Genomic DNA, 22,236 nt, shown 5'->3' with positions numbered 1-22,236 from the left:
GGGATCCCTTATTCTTACTCATGTTTGTCAGCTCCATTTCAAACCGAGTTTCTATTGAATGTTTCTCTTAGACAGTTGCTAAATGTTGTGGGCTACGTGGACACGTCACCAGGACGAAATTGTAGCTCAGGGATTAATCTTGGTCTCAGCTCCAAGGCATAATGCTCTTATAAGATTGAACCTATCTGAGGTAATATGTTTGTTAAGTTGTTCTGTGTGATAAAATGAAGTAAATAATTTACAGCTGACCTAGTGCTGTGGCCTCATGGCAACAGGAACGCGAGAAAGCTTCTCCCATGCGTCATCGCTAGAATTTCTCAGCATAATTGTCACATTTCTCTCTGATTTATAGTGAGAGCCTAAATCTCTGGCTCTGGAAAACAGCCTTGTTTAAAATTTAATTTTCATAATAATTTTTGCCTACGTTTATTTAAATGATTCCGGTTTATCTGCAATCCTTCTCAAAATTAATTTCAAATGAGTGCCATTGGCAAGAAAGATAGAAAATTTAATAAAACAGAGATGGCAGAAGTATCTTGATTTAATAAAAATCACAGAATCATTTCTGAATGAATCATTTATAGGTATATCCCAGGGCACTGTAAAACTTTACAATGAGGTTTATTCTCTGATGCATCTTCATTCCTGGAAATTAAAGACTATTTTTTTCAATATAAATCAGAACTTAAACAGAATTTATTGGTCTTCTCAGTTTAGACTAAGCATATCATTTCCACAAACTCACATAATGAAATTCTCTGAGGCCGATTTCACAAACACCAAGTCAACATGAGCCAAAATGTGAATTTGAGACTGCTGGAACACAGGTCTAGGCTGCAAAGCAATTCTCTTCTCCACAACACACACACACACACACACACACACACATCTTGAAATTAGTAATATATTACTTTGGTCATCTGCAAAAACATCTCTGACCAATGAAGATTAAGAACCCCAGAGTCATGTGAGGTCAAATGCTGCTGACAGGTTAGTCTTCAGCTGTAATGGTGATGCTTCCAGCGGTTTTGGTAGAAGCACATTTTAGATTCTATATAAAAGTATGCTTTATTATTTCTTTGTTTTACTAAGTGAACAGAAATTGGCTGTTCAAAGTCTCTTGGCGCCCTTCAAAACAAACAGTACATTTATCCTAGCTCTATAATATTGTTTACTTACAGATGAAGACCTTTGATTCACATTATGTAAATCAGATAGCTCTATTGCAGCCTTATGTGCATTGATACGATACACTATATATTTAAGGGAGAAAAGCACACAAACCTGTTCTTCCTACATCTAAGGATACTTTGCGCTCCATGACTGGGGTCCTGGGGTTGACTGTATTTTATGTGGCTCTTAAATTTGCCATAATAACATAACATTTGGTTTTATTTGTTTGGTGTGTTTTATTTTCTGCTTGTTTGATGGCAATAGAATTTTTTAAAAATAGAACTGTCTGTTATTTAATTCATACAAAACCACCTTAGGCTTCCTGCTTATCGATTCTCAGCATTACAGAGGTGCATCATGCTTCCTAGACTCTAGAGGAGCCCGTTTCCTTTACCACCATGGCATTTCGTAGATTCAGATAAAGAACACGTGAGTGTGATATTTCATTTGAGCCTACTGGTTTTTCTCTCTGCAGAAGCACAGGAAAGTATTCCATTACAACATATGTAAATACACCTCAATTTTAACCAATACTCAGCGTGTACAATTTGGTATTATGTCTCCGTGAAAAACTGATTTCTGTAGCTATCTATGTTGCGTGCTTTTTAATTTTCTCATTGATTTATTTACTGTGTATATGGCAGCCACCCTTTCCTAAGACCATTGATCTACAGTTATGTTCATACCCTGAATCCATTTAATTACTTGGACATACTTTTTTTTTCCCTTATCATTTGGAATTGGTTCAAAATGTAGATATTGAATTTGTCTGGGTTGACCACCACACGAAGCAGGTCTGAAGTGGCTAAGAGACGTTCACAGTGTCCATAATCACCAAAGAATCAGGCATGAGGAAAGACACTGAAGGGGGCATGATGGGAATTTCATCTTCTGATGTAGATCATTAAAAGTCATTAGCCACCTGTTAGTCTAGTCTTACCTTTACACACTCTGAAAAGGCTAGATTCATTCTGGAAACCATGTTCTGTTTTTAGTTTTTTCCTTTTGTTTATTTAAGTACCATCACATCTCATCGTGTCATTTACTCATCCTGCTCCCTTCTTTCCCTCCCATGTAGCCCTTTTTAACCCCCTAATTTACAAGGTCTCCTCTTCGTTAACTATTGATATTCAAATACTAATATATATATATATATATATATATATATATATATATATATATATATAAACTTGCTAAGCCTGTCCTGTGTTGCCTTCACACATAGGTTTCTAGGGCTGATGATGTAGCTATACGACATCTCCTCCACCCATGGTTCAGTCAACATCAGGAAAAGGAGATGGAAAGATTGTACGAGCCAAGGGACCAGGGTGTCTGCTGTGAGATTGTATCTGCTAGAAATGATAAACTGCACACATGATGTTCCAATAACGTGGATGCCTAAAGAAAACCAGATCAGTTCCAACAGCAGTTGACAACCCAACACAGATGAGGGACAGCTCTTGTTTAGAAGCATACGCTTAGAATGTTATGAGCAAATATATGAGGAAACAAGACGTTCCCTGTAGAACAATGCTAATGCGGGGGTGGGACAGGAGCATGGCTTTAAGATTTAACTGAAAGCTGTCAAGGAAACACTCAGTTTTATGTAATCCTCTAATTATAGCCCTAGAAATGCATGTTTTAGATGAAAGCAATCTTATTTTGCCTAAAGGACAAGTTTTTCAGTTCTTTTATTTTTGTTTTTGTTTGTTTTCGTTCTTTGTCTGTTAAAGGGGCTGTTACAGCTTGACCTTGGGGAAGTTTAGCTGTAGTTGTAATTTGCACAAGATATCATTTTGTGTCTTCACTGTCTTCTGACTTTGTAGTGTGATGTCCGATGATCTTTTTCTTAATGAAAATCATAGGCATGGGAACTCTCAGAGCAAATATGTAATCGGATTATTTAGTTCATCGATGTTTGCTTTCTGTTTTTTCCTATTTCTTTTTAACATCTAAAAATGAATTTTACTTTGTGACATTAATTCAGTTGGTATAATAGACTTTAAGGCATATTCCTAAGAGCCAACCTTAAGTATCCAGAAAAAACTAACATCCTGTTACTATTCTAAAAGCTTGGAAAATGACAGCATATGAAACAAAACCTTAAAATTTCTCTAAATAAGATACAACATTGCAATATTAGTAGTACAGAAAATACATTGTAATTGGGCAACAGCATATCTTACCTCTATGTATGTCTGTTGCATTTTGCGGATGGGTCAAATCCATGACAGTCAGATAAGACAATCTTTTTTCTGCACAGGTATCCTTAGCAAAAAGTAAATGAAGATGTGATGTTAAATCACACCAAAACTAGGGAAAAGTTTAATGTTCAAGAGGACTTCAGTTTACCTTAGTTGAACTCAAGTGAGTTATTGGAAAGGGGAATCTCACTAAGACACCAAAGGAATTCAAGAAGAGAAATTCTTGATTTATTATGGAGAAATTTATATGATGAGTTGTATGTTTGTATTAACTTGTAACAACAAAATAACTAGTGTATTCCTAAACTTTAGGTATAATTGCATAAATTAATTTCATACTAAGTCCCCTTGTGCCTAGTATTATAAAGATGTTTAGAGTTTGAACTTTCTCATGTCAGTTAAATTCTTTCACATTACTCTTGAATTAAAGTTTGTTATATGTCTGCTTCATAGAATTTTTTTGTTACAAATTTGCCAGGAGAAAAGACAAATCATCTAATGATTGTTTATATTAAAATAATTCATCCCTATCTCATTTTAATCAACCACTATCCATTTTGTTTTCCTCTAAACTTTTAAAAGAAAAATAATTTGCTTCAATACTAATTTTGCAATAATTTATAGTCTTCAATTGAATAAAGATTACTTTGAACAGGTGTTAAAAGTTAAGTATCTCTTCATGCTGTAATGCATACCTGCAATCCTACCTTTCAGGATGTAGAGGCAGGAGAATCATATTGACTGGTCAGACATTCGAGCCAGGCTGGGTTACATGATACTTTGTCACAAAAACAAAACGAAGTGTTTGATTTGATCTGAGTCAATGAGAACTTATTATTGAGACATTAGTGTGGACCTTTAAAGGGTTTAATAAAAGTTTTTGCATGTTATTAAATACAATAAAATAATCCACATGTGAATTTTTTTGCACATTGATATTTGTTCTTCATTTGTTGTTCATTTTTGATACTTAATTTCTAACTGGCAAATTACAGATGAGTGCATTCTGTTTAATTTTGTGATCATACAGTTGGATAAATAGTTAGAAAGTGCCCCATTTTAGGACACTCATAAATTGAATTTAAGATATAAGAAGTATCTCTTATGTGCACAGATTAGCCATAAACAAAAAGGTCTGCCAAGGAGAATGCAGCTTGAGGAGGAAATGCAGAAGCTGCCCAGGGGAGTTGGTTCTTTGACACGCTCCCTTTGAAATACTCTGCACATCTTGTTGCATCACTTTTCTCTTAAGGTCCAGGCAGAGGAAAGCTTTCAAGGCTGTGCAAAGTGGGAAGGGGAAATGAAATAATTACTGATGGCTATAACTTACGGATATATAGACCTTACATGAAAGTATGTGTGGTCAAAGCTCTGCCAACAACCATAGGCTGTCAAGAAGGGAATCCTCTGTATCATCTAGGATTATAGGATAGGAACAAAATGCCACACCCCAACCAGTCACACCATGAATTTGCTTTCAAAATGTAATTACTCAGTAACAATATTTTTTAAACTTCCCAGCAAGGACCCTCTCTCAAAGTATGCCGCAAAATGGAAACTCAGATAAAGAATCAGTGATCAAGTCCATAATTAATTCAAAATTTCAGGAACAGATTATCTTTGATTGTGAGAACCTAATGTAACAATAATGAGTAATACATAAAAAATAAGAATGACAATTAAAAATAAGCATGCTTACATTATTAAGAGCAAAAAGGTCTATTTTTTTAATTAAAAAATAGATGGCAAGCCGGGCGATGGTGGCGCATGCCTTTAATCCCAGCACTCGGGAGGCAGAGGCAGGTGGATCTCTGTGAGTTCGAGACCAGCCTGGTCTACAGAGCTAGTTCTAGGACAGGCTCCAAAGCCACAGAGAAACCCTGTCTCGAAAAAGCAAAAAAAAAAAAAAAAAAAAAATAGATGACAGTGAAATACTTGGAAAGCAGAATACTTGTTTTGAATACTGAAAACAATTTTATAAAATATGGTGTTTACACTTAAATTCTCCATTTGTTAGTTGAGGAGCAGATTAGATATCGATGAGTAGGGCATGAATGAGATGAATGGTAAATTTGAGGACTTCTTCCAGAAGGCTGTACGGAGTGCTTAAGAGTTGGAATATTTAAAAGCTATTGAGTGTTTGCTAAAATAAGAAGAAGGATGTTCCAGGAGAACTGAGTAGAAAGGCTGTCACAGATAATCTTACTCATTTTCCTTTGTTCATGGATCTTAAAAATTGAAAATAACCCAAATATCAAAGAAGATAAATAAAAACAGTATGAGCACCCCAGTACATAGGTCTGACTGAACGTATGACCCAAAGGAAAAGAAAGTCAAAACACCAGAAACCAAATGTATGAAATAAGAGCAAAAAATTATGTTAGATTCTAACCAATACTTATGAATGAGAGAATAAAATGAAATCATGTGTTTTATGCTTCATGATTCAGTAATGGCAACCTAAACTTCTCTCTAAAGCCAGGATAGATGGCACATGGCTTTAATCCCAGTAGTCTAGGGGCAGAAGCAAATGGATCTTCGTGAGTTTGAGGCCAGCAGAGGCTACCTAGTGAGAATACGTTTCAAATTAATGACCACCAAAATTCTATGTGAATAGTCAACTTTCCATTCTGAGTAAATTGAAGATACTGAAAGTGTAGGAGACAAAACCTGCGGACATTTAATGTTATAGGTGTTTACTTTATTATACTTAGAAGGACTAACATGCTGTCTAGTAAAAATAAAAAAGGCAAGCTGTATCTGATAAAAGAAAGTGTTAAGCATACAGACAAATTGCTAAGTAAGCATTGGTGGCTTGAAAAGGGACCTATTTTGAGATGCATAAATGAAGATGCAACTGGGAAAACAACAGAGCTCAAAGAAAGACTTTTGTGTAATCATGGAACAAGAATCTGATTTCCAGAATGTGATAACCAATCCAGCATAGTCACATAGAATACATCACTGTGGAAACAGAGAGAGTGTGGTCCCTAGTGTTCAGAGGTCAGCTATCTTAGTGTATTTGGTGAGGATCAAGGCAGGCCAATTAAATCTGTATCCAATAAATTTATAAGTAATTAGCAGGATGCCTAATAAGGAACAACATCTGAGCTCGATCTCTGACCTCCATATACATACTCATTCACATACATGTTCACCTACATACACACATATATACAGCACACACAAATAGACTAGTCAATATGTAAATGTTTTCAATACAAAAATAAATGAATAGATAGGTGAAAGGTATTATCTAAACCAAGATGGCATTAAAGTATTTTATTAAGAAAAAACAGAATAGTTGAGTATTGGGTACATCTATAAAGCCTACACTTGGTGGCTGAAGTAAAGTTGTCACAAGTTTGAGGTATGCTTAGTCTACATTACAAGCACTACTAGGTTATCCAGAGCTATATAGTAAGATTTTATCTTTAAAAAACAGACATAAAAACAAACAAAAAATTCAAGAAAAAGATAAAAGATATGGAAGATACTGAATTAAAAGCATTTAGTGTCTTTGGTTTCATTTCTCTTTTTAGAAAAAGAGTAAAAATAAATTTGGGCTTTTAACACTTAAGTCTTGTCTGGGCAAAATAATGTCACCCTTAAATGCCCAGGCTCCCATCTCCAGACATTGAATATACTACCATATATGCCTTAAAAGACTTTATAGATGTGATTACATTAAGGATGTTGAGAGCAGAGACTATCCTGAGTTGTCTGTGGGGCCCAATTTAGTCACAGGCCATAAAAGATAGATAGAAACTTTTGTAGAAGACATTACACTGTGGCAGGATGACTGTGGCCTGGAACTCGAATTTCAGAATTTTTGTCTCTAGATTGTAAGCACAAAACTATGTACTGCTTTCAGCTTCTAAATCATGCAACTATTATAGCAGCAATAGAAAATCAGTGTATCCTTTTTAATAATAATTGTTTTAATAAAAAAATGAATGGCCAATTGCTAGGCAGGAGGATAGGCAGGGCCGGCAGGGAGAGAATGAATAGGAGGAGAAATGTAGGCTTGAAAAGAAGAAGGGGAAAATGAGAGAAGAAGGAAGGGAGAACAAGGGAGACACCTGTGGCAAGAAACCAGGCAGATACCAATCAGACATAGAGACATGAGGAAAAGAAGATATACAGAAAGAAGAAGGTAGAAAACCCCGACGCAAAATGAAAATATAAAGAGAAACATGTTAATTTAGGTAAAAGAGCTAGCCAGGTCAAGCATTCAAAATAAATAATAATTCTGTATGTTATGACTTGGAATCTGGCTGGTGGCCCAAAAGAAAGAGCCTGGTACAATAGTAAGTCCAAATATACAAATAATCAATAAGTTGAATGCTATACAAGAATATTATATAGCTAGTTTTACATGTTTAACCGTGTTCTGTTTGCAAGAGACTCAGAAAAATGCAAGTTGAATCTAATACCAAGAAAAACTGTCCTAACAGACACATTAATGATGAGAATATTAGGGAAGGGCCTAGTTTTTTCAACTTAATGTACAGAAGAGTCTCCTGCGAGGAGACCACTTCAGTCAAGGAAATACTTGCATCCTATTGGGCTATAGGCTTGTAAACATGTATGAGTGTGTTGAGGGATCAGCCCGCTGTGGGTGGTGCTGCTATTGAACGGTTGGTCCTTGGAAGAATAAGAAAAGAGCTGAGGATGAACTGGAGGCAATCCAGTAAGCAGCATTCCTTAATGATTCTAGTCTATGCTCCTCCCTGAGGTTCTGCCCTGGCTTTCTTCAGTGATGGACTGTACTTGAGAAGTGTAAGCCAAATGAAGCCTTCCCTCCCCCAAGATGCTTCTGAGCAGTGTTTAATCATAGCAACAGAAAAGCAAACTAGAACAAGAGATAAATGTGATATTTATCCAGAAATAAAACCAATAATTCAAAATAGATAAAATCCATAAAACTGAGAGTTTAACTAGTCAATAAGTTAGCTTTGAAGTGAACAAAGCAAAAATTAATAGACACTCCCATGGTAACATCAAAACCTTATAACTTTAATGGAATTTTAACATTTCTTCCTTACTAATAAATTCAAAATCAATTCTAAGTTGTTTATTTCATTAAGCAATTCTATTTCATGATATGTAATAGGTTAATCTAGTGAACATGTGAAGAAGTCTTTTTGAGAAAATAATGTATTTAAATATACAGTGAAATTTTTGAGGCCATAGATAGTTATTAAACTGTACAGGATTCTGCTGACTCAAACAATGTGTAAATAGATAACTACTATTAATATCAATATTATTGATGAAGTTTCACCAGTCTTGTATGCATCTTTTTGACAGTGACTTTAAAAAAAAAGCCAATTTCCAATATATCTCTACCATACCCTCTGTCTGCCTTACACACACACACACACACACACACACACACACACACACACACACACGGAGAAATGGGGACTTAACTGGGTCAGTAATCTTGAGAGTAAAAGTTATAAGAACTTAAATGCTAAGAAATGGGATATCACTTCTATATTAGGTACAAGAAATATGGCAATAAAGATCCATCAAAAATCTCAATAATTACTATATGTCTGATATTGTTTTAATACCTTATGTGTAATACTCATTTAATTGCATGATAAACCTATTTTTTAAATGATTGTACATTGCAATATTATTTATTCTGCACAATAAATATATAGGGCTGTGCCTCTGTGCTTTAGATGAATGCAAGACTGTTCGGTAATGTTAAGTAGTTAAGGAATGCTCTCGAACATACAGTACTGCAATTCACAGAGCCCATTTACGTAAAATGCTAAATTTTCTCATGCCCTTTTAAAAATGCTTTTCAGTGTCAAAAATGAGTTTTTGACAATCTTGGAAGGAAAACGGTGGATGACTTTAAATTATATTCCTTATCTATAAACTCTCGACCTGGAAATTCCTTTGTCATATGAAAGAGTGTTATAATATTTTCCTATGGTAAATCATTTCCCAACATCATAAACTATTTTGTGTAACAACACAATGAAATTTTTTTCAGAAAAATGCCAAACAAAGCAAGCTTTTTATCTCTGAACTAGTGTCTATTAAATAGGAATATATCTCATGACTAAATAATATATCTTCATTATTAAACTTGCATTGATCATTTTTTCAGATCTATTCCTTAATGTTAATCTGACTTATATTAAATTCGAGGGAATAGACAGTGTAGCTAATGTCACTGTGACGATGAGTCATGATGATTGGCAGCTGTCTGAAAGAATCTATCTTTACTTTGGTTTTCTACTCTCCTTTTTAGGAAAGATTTCTGTGTCCATAAGGATGAGCCATGTGATACTGTAGGTAAGTATTTGTGATAACCATTCATCTGAGGAACATTGGAGTACTTAGATGCTTGTGTTGCTTACATATGATAAATTATTTGAGGGTGTTGACTTTGAAAAGGTATTTTTTGCAATGTAATGTATGTATATATATATATATATATATTTCATTTATATGTTAAATCATAGGTTAACACTTCAGTTACAAATGAAACAATTTAAAGTCATACATAAACTATACACTAGAGATACTTTACATGTATTTTAAGACTATTTTCATTTCTTTTTTGCCTTTTCCAAAAGATACACAAACATATTCAACAACATTTTATTTATGAGTGAATGATTCTCATCTTGCTTCCTCTGCGTCTGGCTGGTGTCTTCATCTGCCTTTCCTCTTCCCAGAGTTCTCCTAGTCTAGTCACCCCACCTATACTTCCTCCCTGGCAACTGAACAATCAGCATTTTATTAAACCAATATGAATGACAAATCTTTACAGTGTACAAGAGCATTATCCCACAGTAATTTACTGTTCTATCCTTTTAACTGTGAGTTATACATATAGGATATGTATAGTATACATATAGGATAGTTATACATATAGGAGATATATATGTATATATACATATATATGTGTGCTGATTCATGCTTATTTCTTTTATACTTTAAAGTCTGTGGCTAGAGGTGTATTATATTCATTGAAAAATGCTTTAGTTTATTATTGACTATTTAAAATTTTAAATTTCTTGCTTTTGGCAAACAGTAAGTATAACCTTTTTCCATGTAAATATTTGGGTTCTCTGTAAATTAGTGGCAAAATTAACTATTCAAAGAAGATAAAATACATTTATCCTAAATTAACATATCTAAATCTAATAACAAATTGAGTAATATTTATACTGGGATTCCTGGCTACTCACTGTAGTGGAAGAGATGATAGTAGGTATTAGAAACCTCCATTCAACTTGAATAGATAATTATGAATAAAGTAGTTTAAAGTCTACAACAAGCATTCAGCATACTTGTATGAGTTTAGCCATTATGAAGTGCTAGTGGGCATTCCATGAAGATGGTCACAGAAATGCAAATGGAATAGGTTCTGAAACATAGAGGTAATCCACCCCTGGCTGTTCATTCGAACACTAGTAGATACTACAGTGAGAGTTTTTGCAAATTCAATTATACTCTTTCACTTTACCTTAAGGTATGGAAATCTACCTAAGCAGCTCTTTAATCAAGTAAGGAGCTTAATTATACCAACATTCCCATACATCAGATAAAAATCCACTATGGTCAACATCCTGATTTTAGCTGTGTGAGATCCTAGACAGAGAATTCTCTCTTCTCAATTTAGCCTGAGGAAAGTTCTTAGCAAAAAGCAACTAAATTCTTTGCCAAAATTCCACATCACAGGACTCTCCTCTAACCCAATGGCTAATATATTTCTCCTTTGAAACCACTTGATGTGGGCCTCCAGAGTCCTCATTCCTCTCAGAATTTCAGTTTTCCAGCCTCTTACTAGAGCAACCGATGAAGCTTTGCCTAAAGCATTCAACTACTTTTCTAGTCCTAAATCCCAAGTCTTCTGTACTCCCCAAAAAACAACACTGTCAGGTTCACAGCAGTGATACACTCTGATAAGAGCTTCTATATAGAGACTTTCTTTTGATGTGATAAACACCCCAATCAAGGCTACTTATATAATAAAGCTTGTTTTGGCTTGTGGTTCCAGGAGGATTAGTGTCCATCACGGTGCCAAAATATAGCAATAAGAGACAGGCATGGAGGCAGGAGTAAAAGTTATAGCACTCATCTTGAACCAAAAGCATGAACCAGAGAAAACAAGAAGTATTTGGTGGTTCTAGTGAAAATGGTTCATACTTTCATCTGTTTGAATATTTTGTCCCCAGCTTCTGGAATTGTTTGGGAAGGATGAAGAGATGTGACCTTGTTGGGAAGGTGTGTCAAAAGACTTGCAGCTTTCTGGCATTCCAGTTCTTTGCTTGCTGTTTGTGAATCAAGATGGAAGCTCTTAGCTGTTCCTGACACCTGGTTTTATCATCAGAGGCTCCAACCCTCTGAAACTATAAGCCCAACTGAGTGCTTTGTTTTATAATTTTTCTTGATCATGCTGTTTATTGCAAGAATAAAAAAGTAACTAAGACAAATGGCATGAGTATTTAAGCTGCCAAAGCTAGCCTCCAGTGCTATACTTCCTCCAATATTCTAAACCCTCTAAATCTCCCCAAACAGTGCCAACAGCTTAGAACCAAGGGCTCAATACAGAAGACTATAGGAGACGTTGTTATTCAATTCTCCAAATGAGTTACTGAAATTGCTCATTTTCACTGTGCTGGGGGTCAATTAATGATTTTAAATCTAATATTATTTTGTTTGTTTGCTTGTTTGTTTTCTGAATTTGATTATTTCTACATTTGGTGCATACCTATTTACCATTTTAGTAATATTCTTGTTTTGAATTTTTCTTTAATAAGAATAAATTATCTGCCCTTAGCTCTTCTAGTTAGTATTATTTTTAAAGTCAATTTAGTTGGATGTCAGAATAGTTTGTTTCTTGGCTTCATTTTCTTAGACTACTTTTTTCCAATGCTTACTGTTAAGGTGCTATCTGTCATTCGGCATGAGGTATATTTCTTAGAGACAGTAAAATGATGGGTCATGCCATGTGTTCATGGATTCGGGAACATCCACTGGAGAATAAGTAACCCCTAGTGACCACTTGCCCCCAAAATAATGATTTTTACTCCAACAGAAGAAATAAACTACCATTAATCTCATATTCTTATTTATACTTTTAGTATGTTTTGAATTGAAATAGAATTGTATTACATTTCTTTAAACCATTCCCATGTTAGACATTTCTGATAGAGTACTGACAGAGTAGTACTGGACAGTCTTTGTCTTAGAGTTTTTACGGTGTCGCAATAAAATTCCATAAACAATGTGGTTTAAAAGCAATAAAAGTCTATTTCTTAGTGTTCTGGAAAGTCCAAGGTCAAGACACCAGTATATTTGATAAAATGTTTTATCATGGCCTTTTCTCTTTCTGTCTCATGAATGGCACCTTCTAGCATATGATTCTCTTGTCTCAACATGCCAGGATTGATGGTGCCACCATGCTTGGCTTCTTTATAGCAGTGGTAGTGATATATCTACAATGTTAGCTTAAATGATGAGCTAAAACATTAAATACTACCACAGTGCTTTACCTATTAACATAAGATTTAAAGAGGTAGTGGAGAAATAGCATGAGACCAATTTCTTAAATGATATTAGCCTTTAATATTTCCTTTTATAAATGACACTAGTGGTGGATTATCGATAAGTAAGTAAGATAGAAATAAACAAACAACTTGTCTTCATCCAAATCATATTCACGAAAGCTTAAAGTTGCTTTTTCATAACTGCCAAATCCTGGAAGCAACTGAAATACTCTTTAGAAAGCAAATGGGTAAGCAATCTGTGGAAAAGAGCATTATAAAAAAATGTCATCCAGCAATGGTAAAGAAGGAGCTGTTGGTCTACATAAGTGTTTGGGAGGACCTAAAAGTGAGCTGAATGTAACAAAGACTCTTAAAAGTGACAGAGGTCATGACTACATGTCTGGGATGATCTTTTGAGGGCAATCATGGTGGCACATACGACAGATCAGATTCTAGGTTTCACTGGAGGAGCAAGCTGACTTTGTCTTCTTTAATTCTTGGCCGATGTTGGGTATTTTCTTAGGTGCTGTCCAGAACATAAGTCACACATTTTTTGTCTATTTTGGCAAGACGTGCTGTGGAGATAAGACTTGGACACATGATTCTAAAGAAGAAGAGTAAAGCTTGCTGTCCTTTATTTACTTCTCAAGACCTTACAGCTCAAAATTGATATTAATTTTTATTTCTACTGGAAACTGTTTAAATGCAGCTTAAACCCCGAATACTGAAACATAATTAAACATCTTTCTCCTCAAAACAAAATCATATTAATTGGAAAAATCTATATTTTCCATGTAGTTATTACAGTTATTCTTAGGAACGTTGAGGATTGGCAACTTTGTGCACAGCATAGGTTACCCAAAGTCATCCATAGAAGTGACATTTGCTAAGTGTCTCTTAGAAGACAGCATCGTCTCTCTGAACTTTTTAAGAATTCACTATGGTAAAATATAGTTAATTATTTTTACAAATAAAGGCAAATGGATGTAATATTTAAAGTTACCATGTTTCTGGCAGGGTCCCATGTGCTTAGAATTCAGCATCTAATCAATTAGAGTTCCTGCTTCCCTGAGCAAGTATTATCAGTGTGAAGACTGTTTTAGAGAGAACAAAACTTACCCAAATCACAGCCTAGCTTGAAATTGGTAGCCAGTTAGATTTTATTTGACACAGGAGCACAAATCATCAATTTTAGACGAGTTATAAAACTGGCTTTATTGGGGTATAATTGGTATCCAAAATCTGCCTCTATTTAAAGCATATAGTTTGATCAGTTTAGAAATGTCAGTTTGTAAAATCTTAATTTTCATTACTTTGCCTACTTTATACTTCAGAACATAGGTTGTGAATGAACTAGTCCATTTGGAATTTTAAAATATTGAACACTTTTGGGGGACCTCATAAAACTAAAATTGTACCTGAATTTACATTTGGAATCACTTATCCAGCAAGGACATATTTTACTTTCCAAATTATAGCAAAACATTATATTAATTCAGGCAGTGGTGATGCACACCTTTATTCCCAGAAGTCCATGAAACTGAGACCAGCCTGATCTACAGAGGGAGTTCCAGAACAGCCAGAACTACGCAGTGAAAAACAAAACAAAACAAACAAAAAACAAAAAAAAACCCAAAAAACAAATCATTGTATTAGGCTTATATTTATAATACTGTAATCTCTAATCTCTTTATATAATAAATAAATATATTTATAATCAGAGATTTAATAATATATGTTTATAATTGTAATTGTTTTAAAATTGTAATAGTATTCAGATTTCTTAAGTCTCTGAACATAATTTTCCTTTACTTAAATAGATGTTGATTATACTGAGAACAAAGTAACTTCTGAAGTAAGATTTATTAAAAATAGGCACTGTGATGGGAGAATAATAAGCAACCCATTTGAAACTTGAGTGTTTCCATACTTATAAAAGACTTCTATCAGTGTTTTGACTAAGAAAGCAGTTTCTATGGTTTTGGTAGCATGGTGTTTGTCCCTGTTCAATACCTTTGGGATATGCTTATGTTATAACGTTATAAACATGTATTAGCCAAAATTCCTGATTTATATGCAATCAGAACACAAATGTTTTCCATCTGTATGCTTAGCATTACTTCACACAGATTAATTCTGACTAATCTTAACCTTTCTGAAAGTCAGGCTGTTCATCTCGAAGGCAGATGAAATCTTTAAAATCAGTTCATTTCTTTTGCTTGCAAGTCAGCTCATGGAGGGTGTGTGATAATTCTGACTAGTTACCCAGTAGGAAATACAGATTTCTAGCCAGCTTTGTGGAGACTCAACAGTAAGTTTCTGAGACGGAATTGCTTGTGTAGTTCACCACACATGGCTTTCCCAGTGGGCCACAACACTGCACTTTCTGGTTCAACAGGAGATGGATTAAGAATTTCACGTTTTCTATTTTGTGCATGGGTTACAAGCGTTAAGTCAGCAAGCATAGACAGTATAATCTGATTCAATTTGAATTTGCAGCATCTGAAAGTTTAATCTTCCAAAAGTCACGTGGCCTGCTCTGATAGTCTCAGGAGGAGTTAGAAGCTCACATGAAAGAGAAAGATGTAGAAGGTAACGGATGAGTACAAAATCGCCTTTCTCATTGCCTTACTGAAGAGGAGGAGGATTCTCCTCAAGACCACAGAAAGAGCTGGCTGGGACTGCATTTTCTGCTGTGGCCTCCTTCCCTTATTTCCCAAGTTCAGGCTATTCCTACGTGCTTACTTGAACCATCCTTTACTTCCTTCTTTCTGCGTAGCAGTACAATTTTGTCAGAAGCAGAAACAGGTGTGTGAGCTGTAAAGCCTAGTGTACCCCTACAGCACTCCAAAACTTGGGGCGTTCAGAATGGTTCAATGAGAACTATGAAGAATAATAACTGACTACTCAGAGTAGAAAACTGGAATGGCCGTTCTGAGGCTAACTGCTACCCCTGGCCCCAAGGAACTGGGTGGGTTAAGCAAGGTGGATGAAGAGGTTGCTGGTCAGAGCTGTCTTCCGCAGCAGGATGAGCAAGAAGGGTGTGCACTGGGGTGAGAGAGAACGAAAATGTGGAAGCTTCATCATGGGAGTAAGAAATTTATGATTTTAGAAATGATCACACATGCCCTCACTGAAATAGCCATTGATACTTGGAAGAAAGGAAAAAAAATAAAGGTTTGACGCTCTGTAGAGACTTACCTTGGAAGATAATATTGCAGACATGAGAATGAGAAGAGGGGCTAAGGAGGAAAACATGCTTGCCACATTTGAGAAATAACCAACCTTAGCCACTGTAGCTGGATAGAAAGAATGAATCATTCTAGGAAATTTCAGCTTTTATGTATCACCCTTTGGCAACAGGGATAAGTAGGTGGCTTTAACCGCTCTTGTCAGAGAAGTCCTCTGTGTTCTGGATACTACCTCTATCTCTGCCGTTCGATCACATTTCGCTACCTGTGTGTGTGTGGCGCAGCATCCTGTTGCAAGGTTCAAAACAGTTCTTTCTAATTCTCTGAGCGTTCCTTCATTTTCATTTTATCCTGTCGGTTTCTGTCACATTGACTCTTAGATGAGACCAGAGTTTCCTAAATGATCTTGACTCGTATTGCTCTGTGGCCTCATCTGAATACTGAAGGGGTAGGTCGTGAGTTCATTCTCCCTTCTCTGCTTTTGCTTGTCTGCATCTTTCCTGAAATTCAAATTATATCTTTCTTTTTCTCCAACTCTTTAAACATTTGCTCCATTTAAACACTGGCTAATGCCACATTCCTAGTTGCCAGGAGTCTCCACTGCAGTCTTGTCACTGGGTAAGCACAACAAGGCGATCCAAGTCCAACTCGTTCCCAGATACGTTTTTGACATGTTCAGTTAACAGCCACAGAATAGACTGTCCTCAAAAACCCCAGAAAGACCAATGCTGGAAGATGGCTGGTGGAGGCGGCAACTGCCTGGCCTCCTCCAGTTCCGGTTGCAGGACAGATCAGGGATGTCCTGTCTAACATAAAGCCTTGATCTTCTCTGCATCTCTGACACAGGAAATGTCGTCATCTAGCCTGCTTGGAATTGAAAGATAAATAAAATGGGGAGGCTTCTTGGGGTGTCTTTTCTTTTTGTTATTCTAGAAACAGGCCCTGTATTCTTTTCCATGTTTTCCTTAGCTTTGGTAAAGGTAGTTCAATGCATGATTGGCCTTTAAGTGTGGTGTGTCCATGGGGAAATGACTTCCAGAGGATCTTGCCCAGCCACCCCTTGGTGCACCTCTTGCACTTACATAATTGCATAATTACCTTTTCTCCTCATGGATTATCTCTGCTCTTTCTTTTACTTTCGACTTGTATGAAGGTTGCATCCATTTCTATGCTATAATTTAAGGTATTGTTTCTTTTTATGCAAGCTGCAAGTTTTTCATCTTTTAAAATAGTTTAGTTCTGGTGTTCTGGAATTTTTTATGTCTGTTCTAAAGAGAAGTTTCCTTAATGAGAGAAGAGAACTATACTAATCTGTGTGTTTAAGGACAAATGTTTCGATTCTTGTTAGGGATTATGCTGGTTTAGTAACGTAATGGTTGCAGGTTCTCGTCCAAGATGGCTAACTTCAGTAGCATTGAGTAGTTGACTGGATTTCCAGTATCCGGCTTGGTTTTTCTCTTGCTGAGTGCATCTTAAGTTGATCTCCCCCACATTTAAGGCTCAGGTAACATTGTGGAAGAGAAGGCAGAAAGATTGCAGGAGCCATATGCTGAGGGAGCTTGATGTGCGTTTGTGTCTCCAGGAATGTCAGAATCTATACACATAAATTCTCACCAGCCTGACTTCCAGAACATGAACTGGGCAAGAATGACACCAATAGGCACTGATGGTATCAGGAACAACAAACAGAGCACAGACCTCAGTTTCCGTAGGACTGCTGACCCGGACATGGTACTTGGCATCAGCCCTGGGCCAGACAGCACCAGAGTCCCAGTCACAGCACAACCCTCCACTCCCAACATGGCCTCAGGATGTGGCTAAGAGGTCATGTGCTTTTTATCATATGTTCAAATGTCTTTTGTTTCATCTTATTTTTATTCTGGGTTTTATGTTTCTGGCCCAGTGGACAATTTCTTTGCTTGGTTTTAATTCTCTATCTTGAGGCCATATTTGGTGATATCTACCCTTTCCTATTGTTTTTCTCCTCCTCACCTACTGGGTGATGCCAGCAGCTGGTTTCCTTCTCATAATGCCTTTTTGGTTTTCCCTCTTTAACGTATCTTTTTTCTCCCTATACTAATATCTTCCATACTTGCACAATCTTAGTGTCCCATTTTAAAATGGGTGTTTTTGTGGCTCACATTCCTAAAAGTATGTTGAACATATTTAAATGGCCTCTCTTGTTCGTTACATATCACGATTTTGACTGCAATAAATCTCTAGAAATATTAGAATACAAGCCATGGGGTAAATAAGTTACTCAAATTTCTCCCAAAACCCTGTGCTAGGAAAGCCAGGATGTCAAATTCAGGTGGTCCAGCCAGTCATAAAAGCAGCAGTTCTGGAGGAGGAACACTTAGTTCTGTTTGTGTTTATCTTTCTGGTCAGATACAAGCTCTGATTTCATTCCGAGTCTTTTGTAAATGAATCCTACATCACTTCAAGAGTTTCCTGTGGTCCTCCTTAGGTATATCTTAGCACAGTTATCTTTGTTCAGAAGAAAGATTCTCCTTCATCCTGGTACATAACTTCGTTCAGATGGGAAACTAGAAAGCTGTTTTTGTTTGCTTTACATTTCAAGGATTCTTTCCATTTACAGTGCTGTAAAATAGGTCTGTATTGCGTCTCTCTTTAATAACAGCTGTGATAAATCCTTCCCCTCCCAACCCGCAGACCTCATTATAATAGGGAACACATGGGCTCTTGAAGAGAAGGCAAAAGTGTGGTCTTTGGAACAAAGTAATACAATTTGTTTAAGTGGTAACAAGTGCTCTCTATAACATTCAAGGAGAAGGCATGCCCTTGATCTGCCAAATTAGGGTCAATGAATTTCAAATTTACCAAGCACTAGTTGGTCTGTCTGACTTTACACATCAGTAGAATAGGAGCAGAAGGCCATTTTCAATTGTTAAACCATAACTGGGTCTATGAGAAGTTGCAATTACTAATCAAATTTATAAAGATGATTACTGTGCTTAAAAGTTTTAAAGTTCTCACTATAAACATATGAATTTGGGAAATTGGAAACAGGGAGAAAATTCACCCATAGTCTTAGCACTTTGTACATCTGCTATTACTGAATTACCACATATTTAGTTATTTTCTTCTTCCTGTAATATGTGGTAGTAATGGATTCAAAATATGTCCACAATCTTACCTCTTTGTAAATATATAGTCATCCCTTGAATATTTTCTATCATTTCCTATGCACATATATTTTATATTATAAATGTCTTCATAGCATATATAATAATATTAATCAGCATATTTTTGTAAGCACACTGTGAGTCAATGATTTGCCATACCCTTGTGATTGTAGACTTCTGTACTCCAGGACTCTCAAAGCAATCATTTTCTGCTCTGCTGTGTTACATGCTGGTGCAGAGGAATATGACAGTGCTGGCTATTTCGCTCCTCTCACTCTTTGACTTTAAACCACAGATTTTCCCACTGTGTTTATCAACTCTTCATTCATAGATGAAGCATGTGTGCTTTACCACAGCACGGTTTGTTTCGCCTTGATTCTCCCCACATTTTCTATGGAGGTTGATTCTCCTTCAAACGTTCCTAAGTTCATTCTGACATCAAATTTCTTTCCTTTTTTTTTTTTAAATTGAGCTCTACATTTTTCTCTGCTTCCCTCTCTGCCTTTCCCCTCCCCTTCAACCCTATCCCAAGGTCCCAATTTACTCAAGAGATCTTGTCTTTTTCGACTTCTCAAGTAGATTAAATCTATGTATGTCTCTCTTAGGGTCCTTATTGTTGTCTAGGTTTTCTGGGATTGTGATTTGTAGGCTGGTTTTCTTTGCTTTGTGTTTAAAAATCACTTATGGGTGAGTACATGTAATAATTGTCTTTCTGGGCCTGGTTTACCTCATTTAAAATGATGTTTTCTAGCTCCATCCATTTGTTGGCAAATTTCAAGATGTCGTTTTTTTTTCTGTTGTGTAGTACTCCATTGTGTAAATGTACTACATTTTCCTTATCCATTCTTCAGTCGAGGGGCATTTAGGTTGTTTTCAGGTTCTGGCTATGACCATAAAAGCTGCTATGAACACAGTTGAGCACATGTCCTTGTGGCACGATTGAGCATCCTTTGGATATATACATAAAAGTGTTATTGCTGGGTCTTGAGGAAGGTTGTTTCCTAATTTTCTGAGAAATAACCACACTGACATCCAAAGGGGTTATGCCAGCTTGCATTCCTACCAGCAATGCAGAAGTCTTCCCTTTAACCCACAACCTCTCCAGCATAAATCGTCATCAGTGTTTTTGATCTTGGCCATTATTACAGGTGTAAGATGGAATCTCAGAGTTGTTTTAATTTGCATTTCTCTGATGTCTAAGGATGTTGAGCATTTCCTTAAGTGTCTTTCAGCCATTTTAGATTTCTCTTTTGAGAATTCTCTGTTTAGGTCTGTACTCCATTTTTTTTATTGGATTATTTCTTCTTTTGATGACCAATTTCTTGAATTCTTTGTATATTTTGGAGATCAGACTTCTGTCTCATGTGGGGTTGGTGAAGATCTTTTCCCAATCTGTAGGCTGTCCTTTTGTCTTGTTGCTAACATCAAATTTCTTATTCAACAAACTCTGCGGAGTTATTTGACTTAAAATGTCAGAGACATTTTAATGCCCTGGCTTTCTGCGTGCGTGCATAGAACCATTAACATTTAAAAAAGCTCTGACAATTTAAATCCCTCAATTCCACTCTCTGGTAACAGTCATAATATTTTATTTTAATTACACGCACTGCCCCTGTACAGGCTTTTAATATGTATCATTGGCTGGTCTGGAATGGATACTTAGACCAGACTGGCCTGCAATTCATAGAGCACCACCTGCCCCTGCTTCCCAAGTGCTGGATTTAAAAGGCACATACCTCTTTGCTTGGCATTGTCTACTTTTGTATGTGTGTATGTGCTGTTGGGGGTGCAGGCTATGAATAGACGAGCAAGTATCTCCAGAGTCCAGAGAGGGTATCTTCTCCATGAGCAGGAGCTACTGCTACCTTCTCAGGTCCTCTGCAAGAGCAGCCAATGCTCTTAACTATTGAGCAATCTCTTACTCTATCCTGTTCTTCATATTATTTTCAGGTTCCTCTGTCTTGTTTCTTTGCTCACACAGAGATTCCTGCACATCTTTCCCTTCTTCCACATGCAGTGTACAGCTGATAAATATGCTCTATTCTTTCTCCACACCTGATCAGCAGAACGCGAGCACAAGCAAAGCCTGTGGGTTTCAGTCACTAGGTGCCTGGCCCCCAGCTGCTCCATTATCAGTATTAGTATTATCCGTATCAGTGCTACTACAGGATATGCTCTCCCACGTCCGCTGAACCCATTTTTGTTCTTCCGCTCATTTATAATAGGTAGCCCTTAGTACTTAATTAACTCACTTGCAAATTTTCTTCAATGGATTTTTTTTCAGCCTTTTATTCCCCTTCAGAGGCACTGCCTCTCTTTCATCCAGGATGCCCGCACCAGACAGTAGTGTCTTCTTTGCCTTCAGTGTGCAAGAATTTCAGAAAGCTTGAAATTATTATATCCCTTGACATAATTAGCTGCGTCTACTAAGGGGAGGGGGAACCCTCCAGCAATAATCACACAACTGGGAACCTAGAGTTATTCCACTTACATATCTCAGTATGACATTTGAAATCTTGGATAGTTCCGTTAAGGGTAGAAAATTACAAAATATAAACGTGGGGCATGGGAAGAAGGCTCAATTAAGTTCTGTCTGTGAATGCATGACGATCTGAGTTCAGATACCATGCTCCCGTGTACAAATCTCGGAGAGGCAGTGCGTGTCTATAACTCTAGGGATGTGGCAATAGATAGATCCCTGGAGCTCGTTAGCTATACTGCTTAGCTGAACCAATGCACCCAAGCGTGGTGAGAGATCCTAATTCAAAAGTGAAGGCAGGAAACAATTGAAAAAGACTTCTGACCTCAGTCCTCTGGCGTTCATATTCAGGTGCACATGCACACGCATGCGTACATACATGCCGCACACAGACAGAAAAATAAGAAATATAAACAGTAACCATCCTAATATTTGAGGAAAATGTTCTATTCTAAGAATACATGACTTGAAATATGAAAATCATTAAAGTGTCCAGATTTTCTCTGTTCTGATGCA

The 22,236-nt window shown here is 36.5% G+C and overlaps 1 protein-coding gene across 1 annotated transcript in view; it reads left to right on the top strand.

Moving 5' to 3' along the window:
* Positions 1 to 22,236, top strand: part of LOC121443640 (A disintegrin and metalloproteinase with thrombospondin motifs 19) — a 167,443-nt gene that overhangs the window by 53,470 nt on the left and 91,737 nt on the right. Inside the window, exon 7 of the mRNA XM_041645465.1 lies at positions 9,655 to 9,698. Coding sequence (XP_041501399.1) covers positions 9,655 to 9,698 — 44 coding nt within the window. The remainder of the gene's footprint in view (positions 1 to 9,654; positions 9,699 to 22,236) is intronic.

The sequence above is a fragment of the Microtus oregoni genome, unplaced genomic scaffold, assembly GCF_018167655.1.
Source record: "Microtus oregoni isolate MIOR12 unplaced genomic scaffold, Mior012 000110F_ref0000174, whole genome shotgun sequence".
In the NCBI taxonomy this organism is placed as follows: Eukaryota; Metazoa; Chordata; class Mammalia; order Rodentia; family Cricetidae; genus Microtus; species Microtus oregoni.
This window is presented reverse-complemented; position numbering and strand designations above follow the sequence as displayed.